Source organism: Prunus avium, chromosome 6, assembly GCF_965620075.1.
Source record: "Prunus avium chromosome 6, drPruAviu1.hap1.1, whole genome shotgun sequence".
Classification (NCBI taxonomy): domain Eukaryota; kingdom Viridiplantae; phylum Streptophyta; class Magnoliopsida; order Rosales; family Rosaceae; genus Prunus; species Prunus avium.
Window position 1 is genome coordinate 37,275,262 of NC_142289.1, and position 25,650 is coordinate 37,300,911.

Here is a 25,650-nt window from a genome sequence, read left to right on the forward strand (position 1 = left end):
AATAAATAAAGGAAATATGGGACATAAGATCGATCATGTAAACTTCATATGATTATTGAATTATATTAGTGGGATATAAAAATAAAAGGAAAAATGAACCCAAGCTACTTATAATTTATTACCCAAAGAAAAAGGTGGAAAAAAAAAAATTGTTAGTTGGGATTCTTCTGGGTCTTCTTTTCTTTATATGAAAAATATGATTTTGTTTTCCAGAAAATGTAATATATGAAAAATATGAAACAGTGGAGACTTGTGTGTGTGTTGACAATTAAGTCTAGGTATGTGTTTAGGTCAGTCGTCTTTGCGGATGTTGATGATTTTTAATTGCCGGTATATGTAGATAACAATGCATTAATACATGAGGGACAAAATGGTCCCCTCCCCCTAAACTTTTTCTCATAAAAAAAAAAAAGCAAATGATCTTGCAGTCATGTAGTCAAATCTTTGTGGAAGTTGGCACTAATGTGGGACATCGCGGCCATTCAAACTCTAGGACTTTTTTGTGTGTGGAAAAGATGCTTTATTATAATATCATAAGAGGATACAACAGAGATGATGAAAACATCTGAAATTTAACATGAAAGCCATGAACAAGAGTGTGATCTTAAAAAGATTTGCAGCCTGAAACAATCACAAGGAAACAAATAAAAAGAAAAAAGAAGATTGTTGCCCAAAACAATATATGAGGCGCAAAAAGGACTCTAGTGGAGTCCAGTAATAGAGCAATAGTGGCCTCGTTAAAACATTGCTTTTTTAAAAAAAAACCCGAAATGGAGGAAAAATCCGGACAAGGAAAGCTTGCTCATCAACAACAACCAACATGCAAAACTTGGGCAAGTGGACAATGAATAAATGTTGGAAAAAGCATAGCCCAGGAACGAGTTGCAAGACCAACTACAATAGCATCAGACCGCAACTTGTCTTGTAACTGCTCCACTTCAAAATTGTCGTGTAACTAGTTCTCGCAACCAACACCACAAACAAAAGAAGATTTGATTAGGATGCTAAACAAGATGGAAATTATTGGAGATAAGAATTAAAATCCGGGTTTTTCAGGTGTGAAAAAATTTGATACTTTTTACCCAAAAATAAGGAAAAAAAAAGAATTTTTTTTATACTACTTTTGGGGGATGACAGCTAATTCAATTAAAATCACTTGCCTGAAACTATGGAATTATTTGATCTAATAAAATGAAAATGTAAAGCGATTCATTTGTTGGTTTATTTCTTTGGCAGTTGGCAATTAGTAGAGATATTAAGATCATATTTATATGATTATTGAATTATAATTAGGAAATACCATTAACAGTTCCCCATATGATCATCAAGTTTATTGATGAAACACTATTAATATACTTGTTCGTATTTTTCACACTTGAAATTGGAAGAGCCGCATTTATATAAATCTCTTCACAAACTCACACTCAAGCATCAAGCGAACTTCACTTTTTACAATCTCACAAGCATACTATTTCATCAACCAAATCACCATTCTTCAAAACCATCTATCATGAAGTAACCAACTCAAATGTAACACAATATTTACATAACAAAGTCAAACATTTTTATCTTTATTAATAATATTTCGTCCCATATCTCAATTCATTTTGTTGTTAACGAAACTTACAGCCAAAAGGCACCATACATGGATACTTAAGTAGTACTTGAAGAGTTGGCACCGAGTAGAAAACATTGAACACTACAAGACCCCGTTTTGATGGTTAACAAGTCTTTACTGTCTGAAAGTTGAAATTCGAAACTTACCACAAAAATCGGCATCTTCCTCAAAACTCTGCCCTTGGACTCAAATCTAGTGTCAACAGACAATATAAGACATATCTCTTGACCTCCTAGATGGACGATACTATAATCTATGTCACGGGGTTTAGCCGTATACAGATCACGCAACCTAGGCAATAGTTCACAGCCTGGTTGAGTAGGTAACAGATCATCAAGCAGGCACAAAGGTTGAATAGGTGTGAGTGATTTAAAGTCCTTTGACATGAGATAGGCAGGCAAAGATGTACCATGCCATTCATAATGATGATGAGGATCAGGCCGAGGAGTATAAGGAGAACAATCCTCATGAGAGTAGTTGCAGTCGATCTCTTCGCAGTAACGGTCATCTTTGAATTCATCAGTATCATGCAGTGACAAGAATTCTGGGAAACACGTGAAAATCAGCCAATTACCGTCACTCATTTCCACGGTTAAACTTCTTTCTCCATCGAATCCGTATGGCAATGCAGTGCAGTTGGTAAAAGAGTGCTCTTTCCATGTTTGGCTGGTGTCAGCCATGTCAAAGCGGAAAATACTAGACAAACATGACACAAAGATATTAGTGCCTACAACAACACAATTGGTGGGGCGTCGAAGGTAGCGTCTGTGGAAAAATGGGGGTTCGGGCAAAGTCACCCATATGTTATATTTGGGTCGAACATCTCGAACCCCTGACCTTTTAATAGGGAGAGAACATATAAATTGCCCTCGTGCTCTACCACGAGGGGCTGAGTCTTCCCATGTTGAAGGGGGTGCTGTATCACATCGGGTGGATGTGAACTCATAATCGCATCGGGTAAAAGAGTGCTCTTTCCATGTTTGGCTGGTGTCAGCCATGTCAAAGCGGAAGATACTAGACAAACATGACACAAAGATATTAGTGCCTACAGCAACACAATTGGTGGGGTGTCGAAGGTAACGTCTGTGGAAAAATGGGGGTTCGGGCAAAGTCACTCATATGTCATATTTTGGGTCGAACATCTCGAACCCCTGACCTTTTAATAGGGAGAGAGCATATATATTGCCCTCGTGCTCTACCACGAGGGGCTGAGTCTTCCCATGTTGAAGGGGGTGCTGTATCACATCGGGTGGATGTGAACTCATAATCGCATCGGGTAAAAGAGTGCTCTTTCCATGTTTGGCTGGTGTCAGCCATGTCAAAGCGAAAGATACTAGACAAACATGACACAAAGATATTAGTGCCTACAACAACACAATTGGTGGGGCGTCGAATGTAGCGTCTGTGGAAAAATAGGGGTTCGGGCAAAGTCACCCATATGTTATATTTTGGGTCGAACATCTCGAACCCCTGACCTTTGAATAGGGAGAGAGCATATAAATTGCCCTCATGCTCTACCATGAGGGGCTGAGTCTTCCCATGTTGAAGGGGGTGCTATATCACATCGGGTGGATGTGAACTCATAATCGCATCGGGTAAAAGAGTGCTCTTTCCATGTTTGGCTAGTGTCAGCCATGTCAAAGCGGAAATACTAGACAAACATGACATAAAGATATTAGTGCCTACAACAACACAATTGGTGGGGGTGTCGAAGGTAGCGTCTGTGGAAAAATGGGGGTTCGGGCAAAGTCACCCATATGTTATATTTTGGGTCGAACATCTCGAACCCCTGACCTTTTAACAGGGAGAGAGCATATAAATTGCCCTCGTGCTCTACCACAGGGGGCTGAGTCTTCCCATGTTGAATGGGGTGCTGTATCACATCGGGTGGATGTGAACTCATAATCGCAATGTCAAACTCATAAACTTTTTTACACAGACATGCTGTGAAATTGGCTAATCCATCGAATTCTGGTTTAATGCCGCCTGCCAAAACGATCTTGGAGCCGCAGACACCATAACCCATAATTGCGGGAATACGCCTCTTTGTTTTAGCCACTACATTGGATTCTGCCAATGGAAATATATGACAATTTTTCTCGAAATCAAAGGCGTGATTAGAGTAATAAGCCCCACTGCTCCGCAAATATTCGCCTAAACATAAATAAAGGACTTTCTTCGGCTTATGCGACGACGGACCAGGGTGATCCTTCAGCGACGACGAACCAGGGCGATCCTTCTGCTCCTCCATAAATAAAGGAATTTCTTCCACTGTTTAGTTGTATCGGAGTTTCACTAGTTAGAAACGGATGATGACTATATCTCAAGTATGAAGCTATTTATAAACAAGTAAAAAGATGTGGTAACCCTAAATACAATAAGAAATAATTCTAAATTATAATTGGAAATAAATCTCAATTATAACAGAATTAAATAAGTAGGTAAGTAACCAAAATCCTAATATAGTAAAAAATCAAATCCTAATTAAATAAGGACTCGCCAACAATAAATGAATATTAATTTGGTAATTGTGTTTATATAATCGATAGTCCTAGAGTTAGAATCAAATATGTATCCATTCCATGAAATCAATACTACGCTCAATCTTCTATTGACAATTTTTATAATTAATTTGGAGGTATTTATAAAGAAGTACAAAGATGTGTTAATCTTAAATCTCAATTAAAGTAGGATAGATAAGTAACCAAAAATCCTAACGTAGGAACCAAAATCATAACTAGATAAGGACTTGCTAACAATAAATATACATTAATTTGGTAATTGTGTTTATATAATCGATAGTATAAACTATTGTAAATTGAAATGGAGATTCAAATTATGTTTACCACTTCTTAGGAAATTGAACTGAAAGTACATGTTCCGTTCTATTACGAAAGTTACACCCAAAAGGCACCATACATGAATACTTTAGTTGTACTTGAAGAGTTGCCACCGAGTAGAAAACATTGAACACTACAAGACCCCGTTTTGATGGTTAACAAGTCTTTACAGTCTGAAAGTTGAATTCGAAACTTACCACAAAAATCGGCATCTTCCTCAAAACTCCGCCCTTGGACTCAAATCCAGTGTCGACGGACAATATAAGACATATCTCTTGACCTCCTAAATGGAGGATCCTAAAATCTATGTCACGGGGTTTAGCAGTATACAGATCAAGCAACCTATGCAATAGTTCACAGCCTAGTTGAGTAGGTAACAGATCATCAGGCAGGCACAGAGGTTGAATAGGTGTTAGTGATGTAAAGTCCTTTGACATGAGATAGGCAGGCAAAGATGTACCATGCCATTCTTCATGACGATGAGGATCAGGCCGAGGTGTATAAGGAGGAAAATCCTCATTAGAGTAGTTGTACGTCGATCTCGTCGCAGCAACGGTCTTCTTTGAATTCATCAGTATCATGCAGTGACGGGAATTCTTGGAAACATGTGAAAATTAGCCAATTCCTGTCACTCATTTCCACGGTTAAACTTCTTTTTCCATCGAATTCGTATGGCAATGCAGTGCAGTTGGTAAAAGAGTGCTCTTTTCATGTTTGGCTGGTGTTAGCCATGTCAAAGCGGAAGATACTAGACAAACATGACACAAAGATATTAGTGCCTACAACAACACAATTGGTGTGGTGTCGAAGGTAGCGTCTGTAGAAAAATGGGGGTTCGGGCAAAGTCACCCATATATTATATTTTGGGTCGAACATCTCGAACCCCTGACCTTTTAACAAGGAGAGAGCATATAAATTGCCCTCGTGCTCTACCACGAATGGCTGAGTCTTCCCATGTTGAAGGAGGTGTTGTATCACATCGGGTAAAAGAGTGCTCTTTTCATGTTTGGCTGGTGTCAGCCATGTCAAAGCGGAAGATACTAGACAAACATGACACAAAGATAGTAGTGCCTACAACAACACAATTGGTGGGGTGTCGAAGGTAGCATATGTGGAAAAATGGGGGTTCGGGCAAAGTCACCCATATGTTATATTTTGAATCGAACATCTGGAACCCCTGACCTTTTAATAGGGAGAGAGCATATAAATTGCTCTCGTGCTCTACCACGAGGGGCTGAGTCTTCCCATGTTAAAGAGGGTGCTGTATCACATCGGGTGGATGTGAACTCATAATCGCACCAGTTAAAAAAGTGCTCTTTTCATGTTTGGCTGGTGTTAGACATGTCAAAACGGAAGATACTAGACAAACATGACACAAAGATATTAGTGCATACAACAACACAATTGGTGGGGTGTCGAAGGTAGCGTCTGTGGAAAAATGGGGGTTCGGGCAAAGGCACCCATATGTTATATTTTGAATCGAACATCTGGAACCCCTGACCTTTTAATAGGGAGAGAGCATATAAATTGCCCTCGTGCTCTACCACGAGGGGCTGAGTCTTCCCATGTTGAAGGAGGTGTTGTATCACATCGGGTGGATGTGAACTCATAATCGCACCAGTTAAAAGAGTGCTCTTTCCATGTTTGGCTGGTGTTAGCCATGTCAAAGCGGAAGATACTAGACAAACATGACACAAAGATATTAGTGTCTACAATAACACAATTGGTGGGGTGTCGAAGGTAGCATCTGTGGAAAACTGGAGGTTCGGGCAAAGTCACCCATATGTTATATTTTTGGTCGAACATCTCGAACCCCTGACCTTTTAACAGGGAGAGCATATAAATTGCCCTCGTGCTCTACCACGAGGGGCTGAGTCTTCCCATGTTGAAGGAGGTGCTGTATCACATCGGGTGGATGTGAACTCATAATCGCATCGGGTAAAAGAGTGCTCTTTCCATGTTTGGGTGGTGTCAGCCATGTCAAAGCGGAAGATACTAGACAAACATGACACAAAGATATTAGTGCCTACAACAACACAATTGGTGGGGTGTCGAAGGTAGCTTCTGTGGAAATATAGGGGTTCGGGCAAAGTCACCCATATGTTATATTTTGGGTCGAACATCTGGAACCCCTGACCTTTTAACAGGGAGAGAGCATATAAATTGCCCTCGTGCTCTTCAACGAGGGGTTGAGTCTTCCCATGTTGAAGGAGGTGCTGTATCACTTCGGGTGGATGTGAACTCATAATTGCATCGGGTAAAAGAGTGTTCTTTCCATGTTTGGCTGGTGTTAGCCATGTCAAAGCGGAAGATACTAGACAAACATGACACAAAAATATTAGTGCATACAACAACACAATTGGTGGGGTGTCGAAGGTAGCGTCTGTGGAAAAATGGGGGTTCGGGCAAAGTCACCCATATGTTATATTTTGCGTCGAACATCTGGAACCCCTGACCTTTTAATAGGGAGAGAGCATATAAATTGCCCTCGTGCTCTACCACGAGGGGCTGAGTCTTCCCATGTTAAAGGGGGTGCTGTATCACATCGAGTGGATGTGAACTTATAATCGCATCGGTTAAAAGAGTGTTATTTCCATGTTTGGCTGGTGTCAGCCATGTCAAAGCGGAAGATACTAGACAAACATGACACAAAGATATTAGTGCCTACAACAAGACAATTGGTGGGGTGTCGAAGATAGCATTTGTGGGAAAATGGGGGTTCGGGCAAAGTCACTTATGTGTTATATTTTAGGTAGAACATCTCAAACCCCTCACCTAGAGAGAGAGCATATAAATTTTCCTCGTACTCTACCACGAGGGGCTGAGTCTTCCCATGTTGAAGGGGATGATGACGTTGTATCACATCGGGTGAATGTGAACTCATAATCGCAGTGTCAAACTCATAAACTTCTTTACACGGACATGCTGTGAAATTGGCGAATCCATCGAATTCCGGTTTAATGCCGCCTGCCAAAACGATCTTGGAGCTGTAGACACCAGAACCCATAATTGCGGGAATACGCCTCTTTGTTTTAGCCACTACAGTGGATTCTGCCAATGGAAGTATATGACAATTTTTCTCCAAATCAAATGCGTGAATAAAGTAATAAGGCCTACTGCTCCGCAAATACTCACCGAAACATAAATAAAGGACTTTCTTCGGCTTATGTGACGAAGGACCAGGGCGATCGTTCAGCGACGACGAACCAGGGCGATCCTTCAACTCCTCCATAAATAAAGGAATTTCTTCCACTATTTAGTTGTATCGGAGTTTCACTAGTTAGAAACGGATGAGGACTATATCTCAGGCATGAAACTATTTATAAACAAGTAAAAAGATGTAGAACTCTAAATACAATAAGAAATAATTCTAAATTATAATAGGAAATAAATCTCAATTACAATAGGAAATAAATCTCAATTATAATAGAATTAGATAAATAGGTAAGTAACCAAAATCCTAATATAGTAAAAAATCAAATCCTAACTAAATAAGAACTACTCGCCAACAATAAATATATATTAATTTGGTAATTTTGTTTATATAATCGATAATCTTAGAGTTAGAATCAAATATGGGTCCATTCCATGAAATCAATACTACGCTCAATCTTCTATTGGTAATTTTTATAATTAATTTGGAGGTATTTATAAAGAAGTACAAAGATGTGTTAACCCTAAATCTCAATTAAAATAGGATAGATAAGTAACCAAAATCCTAACGTAGGAACCAAAATCCTAACTAGATAAGGACTCGCTAACAATAAATATACATTAATTGGTAATTGTGTTTATATAATCGATAGTCTAAACTATTGTAAATTGAAATGGAGATTCGAATTATGTTTACCACTTTTTAGGAAACTGAACTGGAAGCACATGTTCCGTTCTGTTACAAAAATTCTATCATGGACCAAGTCCATGGATATGCCAATAATATTGACCATTGGATAAGCAGTTAGTGGTTGTGGGTTAATCCACACCTTTGGTTGTTGGTGACTTGTTCAACTGGTTGTTGTAGGTTAAATATTAAATAACAAATAAAACTGAAACGTGAAGCTTCTCTCTCTGGTTCTACTGTTGCTCTTCTCTATCTTCTTCATGTTGAGTTTCTTGGTTCAAACATGGCCCTCCCACCGACACTTAGAGTTAGAATCAAATATGTGTCCATTCCATGAAATCAAATCTTCTATTGGTAATTTTTATAATTAATTTGGATGTATTTATAAAGAAATATAAAGATGTGTTAACTCTAAATATAATAAAAAATAAATCTAAATTATAGTAAGAAATAAATCTCAATTAAAATATGATTAAATAAATAGATAAGTAACCAAGGGAAGCCATTGTTAAATAAATAAACTCAGAATAAATAAAATATAGCGGAAAAAAAAACCCTAGCCCCCTCTCTCCCAAAAAACCCTCCTAGAGCCGTTTTCACTTTGAGGGGAGAGGAAGCCATTGTTCTTCTTCTCCTCTCCCCTCTTCTCTTCCTCCCTCTCTTCTCCCCTCATTTTCATAGACAAAAGGTTTTCCTTATTTGTCTTCGTTTTGTTATGCTTTTCCTCCAACTATCATAGGCGACTGCGTCTCAGCGTCGGATCTCCACCTGAGTTTCGACATCGGATCTCCGCTTGAGTTTTCACCTCTCCTTTTGTGAGAGCTTTTCATCTCTCCTTTGTGAGAGTTTTATTTGTATTATTATGGCTTGGTTTTTTCAAGCTTTATCTATGTTTGATTATTCTGAGTTTGCAATCTTAGTTGGGATGCCTATGCCAGAGTTTATTCGATCATGCGTGATCGTTAGTGGAGGAGCACCAGATTGTCTTAATTTTGATGTTAGACTGCTCCGTTATTGTAATCGCCCTTTGTGGCTAGTTTGTTTTGGCCCCTTGTGGCTAATTACTTTTTTGGCTGAATTATGAATGCAATCCTAGAATTTCTCAAAAAAAAAAAGATAAGTAACCAAAATCCTAACTAGATAAAGACTTGCTAACAATAAATGTACATTAATTTGGTAATTCTGTTTATATAATCGATAGTCTAAACTATTATTGTAAATTGAAAATGGAGATTCAAATTTGGGTGCAAGGAGACGAGTTCGCTACCTTAACTAACTGGCCTAATCCATGCCATACCACGAAAAAAATAAACCTTGACTGTTCGTAATTGGTTTACAATAATGATAATAAATGAATATATATATATATATGTACCATTGTCATTACAAAGTCTAATTGAGCATACAAAGATCATATTGAGGTGATTGGAGATGGGGTTGACTCTATTTGCTTGACCAGTTTGTTAAGGAAGAAGCTTGGCTTCGCCACCATTGTCAAAGTTGAAGAAGTGAAAGAAGCTAAAGCTGATAAGAAAGAGGGAAAGCCAACCCTTCCTCCAGGCTGTGTTTAATATTGTCCTCCAATGTACTATGAACTGGTTCATGAATATCCAGAACCAGTCCAATGCTCTATCATGTAAACCCTTTTCACAGCAATTACTCTATTTAGCTTGAAGATGGATATATCGATATCTTAGATCGATCACACCCAAACTAGGGTTTATAATTTTGATTTCTTTTTCTTGTTTAAGATTTTGTTTGTGCCTTGTGCCTGTGTTTTTTTTGGTTCTTCATATATGTGGACTATTAGAATAATATATTGTAATTGATATGTTATTACTGTAATATGTTAATTATAGCCATACATAGAGTAGTTTACTTGATATAGGTAAACAAATCCAAATCAATCCCTAGGATTGAGGATCACGCTACAGTGACTTTGTAATATTGGTAGTATATATTTTGCTGTACTCTACTATTGTCAATACCACAAAACCTTTCAACCAAACATTCTTTACATGGACTGCCTAGGTTTTCCGCTTCTTCACGCTTAGCCTAGGTTTATGATTATCTAATGGCGATACAATAAGCAATGGCAAAAAGCAAACAAAAATAGGTAGTTGCGAGAGGCCTTTTTTTTTAAAAAAAATTTTAATTTATTTTAGAATTAAAAAAGATAATGGGTAGTTGTGTTCCATAAAAATAAGATCCATTATCTGATTTTTTTTTTTAAATTTTTTTAAATATGAAAAAGTGTGAATTTACTATATTATCCTCATTTAATTAATAATTTCAATTCTTAATGTTTGCATTTACCAATGACATTTTCTAATATTTTAAATGTTTTACCATTCTATATATATAGATATATAGAGCAAAAAGCAGTGAAGAGTAATACTACTCTTACCACTTTGGAGGGTTTAGGGTTTAGGGTTTAGGGGGGCTAGTATATATATGTGCGTCAGAAAAGGGCTAGTTAATGTCCTACACGCACATATAATACATAACAGTATATTACTTTTTAAATAAATAAAAAATTGAGTGGGGGCCTGTGACCACACTGGTCCTAGTGTGGCTCCGCCCCTGTGTGTGGAAGTTGAATCTGACTCAGTGCAAATGATCCAGATGCTCAGAAGTGAACGTCACGTAGATGTTGCGGTGGAAGTTATTATTTTTTATATTAAGATGCTTGATGGTAAGCTCCAACAAGTCGTTTTTATAGCTACTCCCCGTCAATATAATAAGGCAGCGCATGAGGTTGCTGCCTTTGTGTCTAGAGTAAGAGGTAACCACGTATGAGACCAAGTGTGGCCCAAATGAATTTTTGATATTTTGGTTAGTGATGTAAACATTTCTATTCGTCTTTAATAAAACTCTCTTCGTTGGGAAGAAAAAAAAAAGTCGGATATTTTCTTTTCAAAATATATCATTTTCTTCTAACCTATATGTACTACCTCATGTGGATGTTCTTAACCACTTAAGCTACAAGCCTCATACAATATAATGAGTGTTAAGGAGTACAATTGAGTTAAGCATTCATAACATAAACGAACATTGTAGAATATGTAGCAACCACCAACCCAATAAAAAAAAAACTAATACCAAAATATGTATGCATAGCCCGAGAGACTCAAGCCATTACATATTATTTGGTAAATCTTCGACGTGAACCACGTTATTCGTGTGAATTCTAATGGGCCTATTTGAACCCAAATTCCAATTTCCGATTAAGAATCGGAGGCCCATCTGCCTCTTCTTGTCTGTAAAACCCTGAACCTGAACCCAAGTTTTGCTACTCTCTTCCACTAAACCCCCAAAACCCTAACTTTAATATCAATAACACAGAGAGAGAGAGAGAGAGAGAGAGAGAGAGAGAGTGATTGGCGGTGACGAAGACGGCTGCTGAAGAAGTGAAAGAAGGAACCATGTCGTCCGATAACGAAGGTACAACGTCGAGTTCAGAGTCTGAAGGAGCAGACTCTGTAAAAGGGAACGCTACATTGGAATTTATAGAGAATCTCTCAGATGTGCCGATGGGGCGACTACCTTCAAACATTGAATTCCAGAGGACGCGCGTCGATTGCAAGGCTGATGCTCCCATTCATGTACAGTCTACCCCTTTTTTCACTTTTCACCTTATTTTCTTTCTTTTTTTGTTTTTGGAATTCGTTTATAGTCTTGAGAAAAACTGTTTATTTTTTCGGTTGGTTGGGTTGATTGATGCTCATGTTTGTTTTTTGCTTTTTCAAAATTTAAAGATATCCATTATTGGTTTATGGCTGCTTTTGTGTTATATTAGGTGCTTTTGGGTTCTCTTAGGTTTTTTCAACTGTTGAGTCAAAATTTGGGTTCTGTGGTTGGTTAGTTTTGTTGATGGTCATGCTTGGTTGCTAAGGAAAGGTAGGAAAGTCAAGTTTTTTTTTTTTGTCCTTTGGAGTTGTTATCTAATTGAGTTACCAGAAAACATAAGCTCGATTCATGTTTATGCATAGATGTGTATGCATGTATTTGTTGCTGGGTACTATTATTCATGCTTCAAAGTGTAAATTTTAAAATGAATAAAATATAGTTTTGCGGATTAAGGTTTTTTCTTCGGAAAAATTACGTGGGAATGGAGAACCAAAGACAGAAATCTGCCTAAGTGTCATAGCCCTGCATACAGCAATATTACTTATTACTCTCTTTCATTTTTCTCAATATTTAGGAAATGCATTCATGCTGTTTCATCTCGTCGTATATTTCTTACATGTCTTAAATTTTGGTGTTTGCAGACTGATACCTTTCAGTATTCTGGTGCTTATTCATCAATGAGAGTTGAAAATAGTTTTTTGGATAACTTCTGTGACAACTTTAGAGTTGAAGTTATTCGTCTTACAGAGGATGAAATGGAGTTTGATATGATCGGCATTGATCCAGCACTTGCCAATGCATTCCGGAGAATCCTCATATCTGAGGTTTGAAATATTAAAATTCATGAATACTTGAGTATGTGTGATAAAAATATGCTTGCAATGATTAATATTTATTGGAGTTCATATACTAGTTCTATTTTCTTATACCTTCTTCATGGCTTAAGTATCGTCTTCTAGTATTATGGAGTTCTTATGTACTTGCTTTCTCACGCTCTGTGACTTTGTGATCATTGTTTAAGTATCATCATGCATTGGTTATCAAGTAAAAGGAATTTGTCTCCATACTTCAGCTTTTTTGTAGTCAACCTTTTAGTTCTGTGAAGGTTGAGTGACTGCATGGTTAATTTCTCAGGTTTAACGAGTTGATGTCACTGTTTCCAGTGAAAAAAATTATGTCAATGAGGTCCTTCTATTGTCATGAGTTGATCTTCTGAAATATATATCTATAAATACACACATACACATATATATAACCATGCTTCTTTGTTAGGCTCTCAATCTCTGCACTCATCTCTTCATTTCACTGACTAATTATTTTAGTTGTGAAAGAGATTTAGAAATCGTATGCTATTCATTTCTTTTCCTTTCTATTATATACACCATTTTGACCATAGATGGAAGTTTTGTATCCGCTTCCCTTAGTTTGTACTATCTCTTGGATCATGTGTTTATGGGAATCGCTATTCAGTTGGCAGTTTTGCTTATCAATGATGATCCCAAACTTTTTTTACTATACAAGTGTAGGTTCCCACAATGGCTATTGAAAAAGTTCTTATTGCAAACAACACATCAGTAATCCAAGATGAAGTACTTGCCCAAAGGTTGGGTCTCATTCCGATCAAAGCCGACCCTAGATTATTTGAATATGCAGGTACTATGGTTTGATATTTGCATTTTTATTATATAATTTAGGTTTCTCTTTGTTTATTTCCTCTACAGCTTTGAGTTATTGAGTTTTTTCCTGTGGCATATTTTACTTTTCAGAAAATAATACAGCAAGTGAAAAGAACACAATTGTTTTTAAGCTCGATGTTCGCTGTGAACGAAGTGGGCAACGTCTTTCAGGTATTATTTTCTTGTGATTTTGTTGTTGTTGTGAAGAATATCAACAAGTTTAAAACCTCTCTTTCTACAAAACTATTGGAAGGAATTTTTTTTTCTTGTGATGATGATTTTACAACATTTTATGCAGTAAAGTCAAAAGAATTGGTATGGTTGCCAAATGGGAGTGAGTTTCCTTTGGAATCACAAGATTCAAAGACAGGTTTATCCTCAAAACCAAAAACATATACATCATTTACTTGCAGCCAGGATTCCTTGCCAGAATTTTCTGGCAATCCAATTTCCCCCGCGCTTGGAGATATTCTTATTGCTAGACTGGGTCCTGGTCAGGTAAACCTTTTAGTTGTTTTGTATAATTCTGGTCATTCCTCAAAAATATGGTGTTACACTTTTGTCTTTGCAACGTAAGCAGAGTCTCAGATATTGATAGCTGGGTCAACTGACTCCAAATATTATTTCAATAAAATGTAACTGTAAATTATTCAGAAATAATATATCTTGGTTTACACTTCTCATATCACTTGCTCTTTTCAAGTAACTGGTGTTTGGGTAATAACTTATTGCTGGAGATTCACCAGGAAAATAATAAGATGGAGTTGTTTCTTAGTCCTTAGCATAAGTGGAGATTGCTAGTCCAGCATTTTGCATTATTGCCAACTACTATCTTATCAATTTCCATATTTATTCTTTATAGTAGTCAGTAATGCTTACTGTTCTTTTGCATTTGTTTTAAATGACATTAAGTTTACCACTTCTTAGGAAATTGAACTGGAAGCACATGCTGTTAAGGGCATTGGTAAAACACATTCAAAATGGTCCCCAGTTAGCCCTGTTTGGTATAGGATGCTTCCTGAGGTAAGGGGATGTGGTTTTGAGTGATTGCTTCTAACACCCTGAAGATTATTTATAAGTAATCCGAAATTTTTTTGATTTCTTGTTAGATTGTACTATTGGAAGATATTGAAGATCAGCTGGCCGAGAAACTTGTGGCAGTATGCCCAGTTAAAGTATTTGATATTGAAGATATTGGCAAAGGTAAAGGATTTTTCTTTAATGGCATTTATTCTCCCTCTGCTTTAGATACTAGACTGACAACAAAGAATTAGTTTTAAAAGGATGCAATGCTGTAGGTTAATCCCAATATATGAGTTTCAAAAACTATTGTTATATTTGCACTTGCACAAATTGTTTGCCTTGTTTGTCATTTTCTGGAGTGACTTGATTGATGATTTGACTGGTTAGCAGGTAAAAAGAGGGCTACTGTAGCCAGACCACGAGCTTGCACATTGTGCAGGGAATGCATCAGAGAAGGGAAGGGATGGGAGAATGCAATATCGTTACGGCGTAAGAAGGATCATTTCATTTGTAAGTAATTTCCTCTGTAATCAAAGTTGGAATTATAAATTTCTCGTAGTTTTTCGTTATTGTAAGTGTCTCAGAAACGGAGCTTTAGTCCTCATCACAAATGTATGGAATTTCTGTTTCAATTCTTTTATTTGTAAAAATCACTTGCTCAGGAATCAAAACATAGAAACTAGACTGCCTGATTTTTTATTTTTTTCAGTTAAACTGGTCCCGAAGACTTGAGATATCTGATGGTCAATACCACATTAATTAGATAATTCTGAGCTGCTCTTTGATTTGTACATTAGACTAAAATGGGGTAGGTTACCCCCACTGGCTTATATATGAGTTGGATATTACCTACACATGGTGTGTACAAGCCTCTAGAAGTTGGAATTTTGGATCATTGTCAGTTACGACCTTACAGTGTCTTCTTCATTATCAATGGTTGATGATATAATTGGAGTCTCTTGTAGAGTTTATATAGGAAAAATAAGCTTCAATACAGCACTATTTGTTTGTATGAATGTTTTCAAGAGTTCTAACTCATTTTCTCTCTCATGCACACAGTTAATATTGAATCAAGTGGGGTATTTCCTCCCGAAGTGTTAGTTACTGAAGCTGTGAAGATATTGGAAGACAAGTGCGATCGTGTTATTTCCGATCTTTCTTGATACTCTGTTTTTTATTTTATTTTTTTGTGTGTAGAAAGGAAATGAAGCAAGAGAGAACAGTAGAACACCAGATTAATTATACCATGTATGTTTATTGAGAGATCGTGAGTCCGCATCCCAATATGAGATGCAAAATTGATAATTTTTAGTAAGTTGGTCAGTTTTGTTTTTCAATCTTCTCTGTTGAGTTTATTCCAGCTGTGGTTGCTTGTTTTGTTAGAAACAAAGAATGAATTTACCGACTTTGGAAGGACATGGTGCAATGCAACAGCAGGGCTGCACTGCTAGCCTAGCCCTCATGAATCATGCGAGGTCTCTGTTAGTCATCGTATGTGGTTATGTTCTTGATAGTGTTCTGCAAAACGGGGAAATCAATAGAGAAAATTAAACTAATCTACCTGGGTTTATAGCCTCGTAATTTTTTTAAAACCGTTGAAAAAGAAATTGAGTCGATTTTTTTAATGCAATTATAATTGATTCAGATTATTTTCTTTTAGAAGGAGGCTTGAGAATACCATCGAGCAGATATCCTCATAGCTATGCTTTATGCATGACCCAAAAAAAAAGAGCCATGCTTTATGAAGTTTGTGAAAAGGATGATTATAGCAATAAGTGAGCTGCTGTGTACATGTCTGAGAAAGAGGTGAACCATCAAATTTATTTGATGGGTATGTTTTGTAAGACATTCCCAGACAGTTTCCTGTTTGGAGAGCACGATTAGCTGCCATTTTGTTCCATCTTCCAACTGTTTGCATTAATGACATGTTTCTTTGCTCTTCCCTTTTTTACTAAGCACACTAAAACACAAAATTTCAATGACCAAAGCCTTTTCAATTATCGATGTTTCTTTTGAGTGAAGTTCAAACTTCCTACACTTCCTTCACTCCCACCACACCATCATCTGTGCAATAGAGAAACGCAGCCACGAGCGACAGTTATACATTATCAAATCATAAAATGTCTGCATTTCCATGCTTTCTTTTCTTGCCTTTGGGGAGAGATTTCCATATTAGTACTATGCTCGAATATTGAAAATGCAGCTACCCTTTTCTTGTAATATTAATCGGTTTTTTTCTTTTCTTATTTAGGTGAGTTAACTTCAAACTCTGTCAAGGAACTTAGCAAAACATGGTATACATATACTATTCCTTTTGAGAGGGGATAAAAAATGACAAATGTTGAGGGAAGGGGGAATTGCATATACTTAGGGTTCAACCTAATTCCTTCTACCCTTGTGTCGTCTTGGTGCAACTACTTCCCATCCATCTTCTGCTTCGGCAGCCAGCTTGGGCTTTGGCTCACTGTCTGACATGCTTACAACATTTACATTTGAATGAGACTCCGGTGTGTCCACCATCATGTTTGAGGAATCATCATTTCCCATGCAATGATCTCTATCATCATTTTCTTCATCACTATCGTCGTCATCATTTGCAACCTGGCATGAGTAACAAACAGAATGAAGAGATAGCAGTAAGGCATATCATTTCAACTTATCATCCTCCCTCCGCCACTCACGGCTTTAAAGAACCCATATGAGCAAGAAAGGTTCTCCACCATTCTTGCGCAGGGTCAAAAAGATCTCTCACGAGAACATCCACAAGGAGTTCTTTTCAACACATGAAAAAAGTGTAAACGCATAGGAGAAACTTATGTTAATAATTAGTAAAAACTTTTAAGGTTGAGGGATTGAACTTACCTCTCTAACATGAGGAACAGCAACTCTTCGATGATTGGCTTCCCTTAGGCTTTCAATAGACTTGAAATTACAGTCTAAACATTCTTCATGCATAATCATTAACTTTTCAGCTACCTGTGTAAATCCAAAGAAAAAATACGTGAACATCATTAAGATAGAAGCCATAAGTAAAAACTGCATCCGTAATATCAACTAGTTTATAAAAACAATAATGAACGCATGAAATGATCCATGAATAGTCTATCTAATGAAACATGTGAGCAGTGTCTCTAATGACTGGAGATGCAGCTGAGAATCAGCTGCCAACTGAAATGTACTTGATGCTAAAAGATCTTATTTCTAAAAGTAAATTAGTCGGCCAGGTCGTCTGGGACACACCCATCGCAAACATTTGTAATGGTTGCCCACTTTGAGTCACACAATCTATGGAGCAAGCAATAAATTTTGAGTTTCCCACCAGAAGCATAGCATATTAAGTCTCTCGTATAATCTATGAAGATATTATTAAGTGTTGAAAAGCTTACCTCCTCAATGCTGCCATCCTCTGTCATAGTGTTGAGAGAAAGCATAGCTTCATTCAGCATATCTTCTAAATCATCTATGTAAAGAGGCTCTGAGGAGAACGAGCACACAGTTAGGAGAAAACCCACAGATGCAAAATTCACAACATTAGTTAATGATTTTGCTCGGTTAGAACAGAAATTCTCATTTTAACATCAAAGAAAATTAACAGTTCCGTTTATAATTTCCATATTGAAAAACTGCTACTAATTTTACTGAGTATAATTGTATCATGTTCCTAGTAATAATAGACCACCACATTTCCACAGACAGAAACAGTCCAAAAATAGGAGCTTTTCTCTAAGAGAAAGCAAACCTCACCAAATTGAATTAAAAACACTCAAAAATCTAAGCAAAAAGAAGATTCCAGCATAAAATTGGCAATTATGGTGATAAAGGTTCTTACTTTCGCAGATAAATTCCCAATAGAATCCTAATTCCATTCTCAGAAGCACAAGCATCACAAAATTCATTATACTGAAAGACCTCGATTAAATTCTAACAAATTTTAAAATACAAATTTTGGGATAAGAATACCCTAAAAAAGAAGCAGCATATCAAATTTCAAGCTCTTTTTCCAAAAAAAAAAAAAAACGAATATTTTTATGAGTCGAAGGAGTGGAGTTGAGTGAATTAAGTACCTTTGGAGTGATTGAACCAGGAGAAGATATCGGTGATGAGTTGCTCCGCTTTCCGGCGCGAGTCACGGCCACCCCACTCGTTCTCAACGGCCAATTGGAGCGCTGACCACCGAGACAGAACCAATCCTATGCCTTCCTGGAGTATGGACCCAGCCTCTGCCGATAGCTTTCTCTCAGCCTCCATTTTCAGCCTGTGTGTGGTAAAACCCTAACCCTAACCCTAAAAACTGACAAATGTGAGGTTTATAAAGAAGGGGTCTGTTTGTTTTGCTGGAATGTTATACTCTTCACTCGGATTTAGTAGTTCTTACTCTAGTTTTGAAATAGGTGGAGGATGAGTGATTTTTTATTAAGTATTTTATGTTAATAATTAGTTACATGCTTTTAATTTTGGGCGTTGGATTGCATTCATTATATGTGTTGATAGTCTCTTAGATGCAATTCAACGTTCGAGATTAAAAGTATGTAACCAATCCTTAACTTAAATACTTATTAAAAAATGCCTTGGTGAAGGAGATAGATAGGAGGAGTGGCCATTTTAAACCGGGTTTTTTTGTTTGATAAATTTAAAACTTTGCTTACAAAAACTTGATATAAAATATGACTTCCAATTAAACAAACTTTGGTAAGAAAATAGAGAGCTTGAGGTAAGCACTTGAAAATTCTAAATGCAATCTTACAACATTTATCAAAATATGGTCCGGGATTCTAAGTTGGAAATGCGCAAGAATACGGTTACATAAGTAAGACCTAGAAGTTCAAATCAGAATAATTAATGGAAAATGAAAAATGATCAAACCATGCATCATTTGGAGGCTCCAAAGAGGTGATTTGATGTTTCATTCGTCAACAATAAAGTTTTTTTTCACCACCATGTGTGATTTTTTTTATTTATGCTTTTGGTGGCTTGAGGTTTTTTCGGATTTTCTTTTTTCTTTTTTGTAGAGCTTGACTCATTCCTCTTCTTAAGGAGAAAGCATTCTATGTACAACATGCTCTCACAATCACCTTATCACCTTTACCTCATCACCTAATCAATAATGATATGTATGAAAGATGAGACATAATATATCGCCCTCTCATTATCAAATTTTTGTTTAGCAAGAATGGGAAAGAGAGTAACTTTCGAGAGAGCTTTTTTCTTTCCTTCTTGTACCCAACAAGTTTTTTAGTGGATCATGAGTTTTGTGATTGAGATTGAATGAGTTATTTTCCAATATAGTTTAAGATTTTTAAATCTAGACCCTTGTTTCATGGTCTAACTAAGAAAAAGTTGTAATGTTTTTAGAAGAAAAACTACCAATAAAAAGTATTGTTTATGTGCATAGAGAAGCACTGTCCATAGAATTTGGTGAATTGATAGCCCACCTCTCCAAATTTCCAACATGACAATAATCAATCCCTGACCTCATCATCAACTGGCGTTCTCATGGACTATTAACCATTTGCCTGTCTCAAACAACCAAAACTACAAAAACAACTCATTTTAAAGTGGCAGAAGGGAAGGGAGAGGGGACATGCCTGGTTAATTGGTCATTTCCCAAAGTCTCAAAGCCTTAAAAAATAAAGAAATATGAAGCTCAAAACTCCCAAAGCATGAAGACAATAGGGTTTGTTTATCAGCAATTTTCTGTAATTGCCATGTTCATCAATGAATATCCCATATTGTCTCGACAAAAATAAAAAATAAACAAAAAAACTCCCAAAGCATGAGGGACAGGGTGGAGCCTTGGCCCATCATGCATATTGATTCAGACACTTGTATTTGGGACAAAATACATTGAAATAATTGAACCCAAAGAAAAAAGAAAAAGAAAAAAGAAGAAGAAGAAAATAATAATTAACAAAAAAAGCCTAACTTTAGCAGTTTGGCTTTGACCCCATTCTCTCTCTGTCAAAGACTCAAAGTCTGAATACATGGATGATGGTCATGGTACATGGTAGTAGCCCACAGGGACATGAGAGACACCCAACTCTTTCTCAGTCTTTCTAATCTAAAATTCACTGAAGGCTTTTTCTTTCTTTTTCTCTCTCTCTCTCTCTCTCTCCACACATTTTAGGAAAGGGAGCTCTCACACAACACATTGCCCTCCCTCTTTATCTCTCTCAACAGTTGTAGTGAGTGCTCTCTTTTCTTTCTTTCTTTTCCACTCTGCTAAAGCAAAACCAAAGCAAAGCCTATCAAGGGTCTGATTTTTGCGAGGACGCGCTCTCTCTCTCTCTCTCTCTCCCTCTCTCTCTCACAAGCCCAGGTACCTTTTTTGGGCTTCCTTTTCTATTCACTTTTAACTGGTCCTGTGATTTGCTTGGTGGTTTTTTGCTTCTCTATGCACTCTATCTTGTTTTTTAGCATCTGGGTCTCTGGTGGTCTTTTCTTTTGGATCCAAAGTGTTGGGTCCCTGTTTGAGATCTGTATGAATCTCTTTACTTTGGTTCTTATCTTTTGCTAAATGCTATTGTATGTATTGAGAGGCGCACAAAAACTACATTCAGTTGATTTTTTCTTAGTTCCCATGCCTCTTTGATCCATGGGATTTTTCTGTAGAAAGTTTGTGCTTTCATTGGAAAAGGATTGACATTTTGAGGTAGATTACTGTGACTCTTATCCTTGGATTTACTTTTGACCTATCCCTTGTTGGGTCTTTTAGATTATCTCATAGTTAGATACTTCTGGGTTGCATGCAACTCTGTGCTTTTATGCCCATTTCTTGATTTTCTCTATGCGGGTTGTTATTGTTTCTGTTAATTGTATGTGAAATATTAAACGATGATCTACTGGAACAAAAATTTTGCTTCTTTATGTTTTTTTATTTTAGTTCATTTATATGATGCTTGCATTTTGTGGGTTTTGTAGCTCACATATGGATCATGTTGATGCTGATGTCTCTCTTTATTTTTGGCTGAAATGTTGTCGCTAGATGTGTATAATTTTATAGTTTGACTGGAAAATGTTCCTTCTACTGTATTATTTCTATGTTGCATAGTGGTGAACTCTTTGTTTGTTTGTAGAAATTGTCTTGCAATTGATGGACGCGAAGATGAACATAAGTGGGAGTGTCAACGGAGGGGAACATTTGGTGAGTGATGGGTTTGTTCAATTTGATCTGTTTTAGCAAGTGTAATTTATGTCGATGGCCTCAAAATCTGGTGCCAGAACTTCCCCAGAAAGTCAGAGGAAATTAATTGGAAGTCAGACAACAGAAGGAAATTTTCGTAGACCTTCACCTTTACAGATCACGAAGACAAGCAAATCAGAGCCAGTTACTCCAAAAAAACTGCCTAGGCATGTGCAACAAACTGCATCTAAGGAGGTTTCTGCACAAACCACCGAAGAGAAGAACTGCAAGATCCCTTATTTGAAGGAGTCTACCAAATCTTTAGCTGACCAGTTAGGTTCAACGTTATCACTTGGTGATGCAAAACAGGTGCCAGCTGATGTGTGTCCTGCGGTGAGTGACACCAGGAATTTGCTGGAAGGTGGTGATCAAGAAAAGAAAATATCAGAAAATGGAGTTAGCCCAGCTCCAGCGAAAGTCAGTGATGGGACCAGCAGTCTTGCCAAGACTAGTGGAAGTGCCAAAATTAGTGATCGAGGTGATTTTGTTGAGAGTGGGAAGAGCAGTATTTGTAGAGGTAGCACAAGCAGTGACGTGAGTGACGAGAGTACTTGTAGCAGCTTAAGTAGTGCTATCAACAAACCCCACAAGGCGAATGACATACATTGGGAAGCCATACAGGCAGTCCGAGCAAGGGATGGTGTTTTTGGTTTGGGCCATTTCAGACTTTTGAAGAAGTTGGGCTGTGGGGATATTGGAAGTGTTTATCTTTCAGAGTTGAGTGGGACAAAATGTTATTTTGCAATGAAGGTCATGGACAAAGCATCTTTAGCTAACCGTAAAAAACTTCTTCGGGCTCAGACTGAAAGAGAAATACTTCAATGTTTAGACCATCCCTTCCTTCCAACCCTATATACCCACTTCGAGACAGAGAAGTATTCTTGTCTGGTGATGGAGTTCTGCCCTGGAGGCGACTTGCACACACTTAGGCAGAGGCAACCAGGAAAGCATTTTACTGAACAAGCAGTGAAGTATGTATGCTGTCCATATTCAAATGATTTTGTTTGCTATTGTCAGTTTAAGCATGCGTGGTTTTTATATTTCTTTATTTTTGTTTTGACTTTCTTTTGTCACCCTGCTTCATTGGTTTATTGCTATGTCATTGTTAGGTGGAAACCAATAAGATTCATGATGTGGCATAAATGGTGTTTATTGTCTTGTTATTGAATGATCTGTACTCAATCATACGGTTTTTGCTAAATTATGCATACACACATTTAATACCTATAATTGTAACTGAAACAAAATCGCTATTATGTAAAGAAATTTTTGCTGGGATCTACTACACTCAGTTTGGTCATGGTTTGCTTCCTGCTATTGTGATGTAGACCTTCTTTAATGTAAAACCACCAGTTTGCCTTTAGTAGTTGTAGAATGAATACGAAATCCCAAGCATGTTGATTTTTTTCTCAGTTACAACATTCAGTCCTGTATCATTTCATAGCAAAGAGACAATCTTGCTCTCTTGTGCTGTTATTTGACTTTGACGGTCGTTAGTGTTATATTTGTCCTCGAATATGCAGGTTCTATGTAGCAGAGGTTCTCCTTGCGCTGGAATATCTTCACATGCTCGGGATTGTTTATCGTGACCTCAAGCCAGAAAATGTCCTTGTGAGAGATGATGGGCACATAATGCTTTCCGACTTTGACCTTTCCCTGCGCTGTGCTGTCAGCCCAACCCTTGTCAAATCTTCCGCTCCTGAGTCTGAACCTTTTCGAAGGAACTCAGCTTATTGTGTGCAACCCGCCTGCATTGAGCCCTCTTGTATTCAGCCATCTTGTGTGGTGCCTACAACATGTTTCTCCCCTCGTTTCTTTTCAAGCAAATCCAAGAAAGACCGGAAACCCAAGAATGAAATTGGAAATCAAGTCAGACCATTACCAGAACTTATGGCTGAGCCAACCAATGCTCGCTCGATGTCATTTGTTGGGACCCATGAGTATTTGGCACCAGAAATTATCAAAGGTGAAGGGCATGGCAGTGCTGTTGATTGGTGGACTTTTGGGATCTTTCTGTATGAGCTGTTGTTTGGTAAGACTCCTTTCAAGGGATCAGGGAATCGAGCCACCCTGTTCAACGTGGTGGGTCAGCCATTGAGATTTCCAGAGACACCAGTGGTTAGCTTTTCAGCAAAGGATCTGATAAGGGGCCTACTAGTGAAAGAACCACAGAATAGGCTGGCATATAAGCGAGGAGCAACAGAGATTAAACAGCACCCCTTCTTTGAAGGTGTTAACTGGGCATTGATTCGATGTGCAAGCCCGCCTGATATTCCAAAACCAGTCGAGTTTGACCGGATTTCAGCCCCCACAGTCTCAACTAGTGATAAAGCTACTGTTGCTGCTTCTCATCCGGACCAAAACAATTATCTGGAATTCGATTTCTTTTAATTACTTACTGAACTGAAATGCCATTTCCATTTTGTTGAGAAAGATGTAGAGCTTCTGAAATGTTGATTTATGTGGAATTTAGGGTTTTCTTTTAACGTTGATAATGATCATATGTTTGGTGTTGTTATGAAACACAAATTTGTATTGCAGGTCATATGTTGATGCTGTTTCCAAAATGTGGATCCAGTTTCTATCTTTGATATGATAATAATAGTATATTTACAGTTATAATGTTGTGGTAAAACAACTAAAACCTATTTGGTATTTCATATTTCATGTGCCCATGCATGGTATTGTAACAAACTAGCTATTGTAAGTTTGTGATTATCTGCCCAAAGTATGTATAGGTTGTACATTTATCAGAAAGTGAACTCATAAGAACTCGCTTAAACTCAACTCCATTCCAGTCCAAGTCGAGCCCGAGCCCGAGCAATTAAACGAGGCAGGGAGAGAGGAAAATGGAAACCAGCTGCTGAAGTGTTCCTCCTCCAAACACCACACCCGAGCAATTAAACGAGGCAGGGAGAGAGGAAAATAGAAACCAGCTGCTGAACTGTTCCTCCTCCAAACACCACACACACACACACACCAATATTGATTTTGTGAAACTGAATTTTGATGGATATACAAAGGAAATCCTAATGCTTGTTGGGCCTCTCTAGTTATGATGGTAAAATGTTGGGCTTCATGAGGTCTCACTTCAGTTGTCCAAGCTACCTAGTGTCTATAAGAAAATTCAAATAAATTTTCCAATGTAGCTATAATTTCATGAAGAGAATGTTGTAGCAAATTCACATTTGTTTTTGGTAAACTAAACTAAAATGCACATATTTGTAGAAAGCTATACATTATACATTGTTGACATGAATAAGATCTATGCAACATTTATGTCTAGAAAGCTTTACCAATAATTTATAAAAACAACAAATAATGATATTTCAAAGTCATGGGGACCAATATTACATTTTAAAAAGAGGAAAAAAAAGAAAAAAAGTTTGGGACCCATGGGAATTTGTCTGAAAATTGACAAGTAGAAAAATTGTGGGATAAGCTACAAAATTCAGCATCTATTCCATGTTTAATCATGGCTCACCATGTTTGTCTTGTTTGGTTGAGATTTAAACATGTCGCCAATAATTATTATTATTTTTAAATAAATGTAAAAGAGATTTAAAAATGCAAATACCCAAAAAGAAAAATTGAGCTCTCCAGCTAATGGTTTAAAACGTTGAAATCTTTACAAATAAATGGATTTTAGAGGGTTTGGTCAAAAAATAGCAGCATTTTCAACCTTGATATTAATTTAATTTAATAAAATACTTACTTACCAACCAATCCACCAAGAGAGGCAACAGAGTCCCAGTCCTCTTTCATGCACATGGCTACTTCGTCGAATAGACTAAAGTATCTTACCAGCTTTGCATGTGTGCACATGTTGGATTTCAATAACC

At 37.3% G+C, this 25,650-nt stretch overlaps 3 protein-coding genes and 1 pseudogene across 4 annotated transcripts; 2 read left to right on the top strand and 2 right to left on the bottom strand.

Annotated features, from left to right (window-relative positions):
* Positions 1-1,623: 1,623 nt before the first annotated feature.
* LOC148294140 (uncharacterized) lies at positions 1,624-3,869 on the bottom strand (annotated as a pseudogene).
* A 7,712-nt stretch (positions 3,870-11,581) lies between these two features.
* On the top strand, positions 11,582-15,965 carry RPAC43 (RNA polymerase I subunit 43). Its single transcript, XM_021962373.2, has 9 exons — positions 11,582-11,904; positions 12,571-12,753; positions 13,456-13,582; positions 13,696-13,776; positions 13,904-14,103; positions 14,533-14,628; positions 14,715-14,808; positions 15,019-15,138; positions 15,688-15,965. Exons 1-9 carry the CDS (start codon positions 11,725-11,727, stop codon positions 15,789-15,791), a joined length of 1,185 nt encoding a protein of 394 aa, XP_021818065.1. The 5' UTR covers positions 11,582-11,724; the 3' UTR covers positions 15,792-15,965.
* Positions 15,966-16,817: 852 nt separating this feature from the next.
* LOC110760161 (uncharacterized) lies at positions 16,818-18,985 on the bottom strand. Its single transcript, XM_021962372.2, has 4 exons — positions 18,693-18,985; positions 18,015-18,103; positions 17,491-17,604; positions 16,818-17,229 (listed from the first exon to the last, which is right to left on the bottom strand). The coding sequence occupies exons 1-4, from the start codon at positions 18,874-18,876 to the stop codon at positions 17,008-17,010; spliced, it is 609 nt and encodes a 202-aa protein (XP_021818064.1). The 5' UTR covers positions 18,877-18,985; the 3' UTR covers positions 16,818-17,007.
* Positions 18,986-20,667: 1,682 nt separating this feature from the next.
* On the top strand, positions 20,668-24,430 carry LOC110760160 (serine/threonine-protein kinase D6PK). 2 transcript variants are annotated; one of them, XM_021962370.2, is made up of 3 exons: positions 20,668-20,944; positions 21,702-22,779; positions 23,332-24,430. In XM_021962370.2, the coding sequence occupies exons 2-3, from the start codon at positions 21,818-21,820 to the stop codon at positions 24,197-24,199; spliced, it is 1,830 nt and encodes a 609-aa protein (XP_021818062.1). In that variant the 5' UTR covers positions 20,668-20,944; positions 21,702-21,817; the 3' UTR covers positions 24,200-24,430. The 2 variants fall into 2 exon arrangements, with proteins under 2 accessions (XP_021818062.1, XP_021818063.1); XM_021962371.2 differs by lacking the exon at positions 20,668-20,944 and adding an exon at positions 20,998-21,277.
* The last annotated feature ends 1,220 nt before the right edge of the window (positions 24,431-25,650 follow it).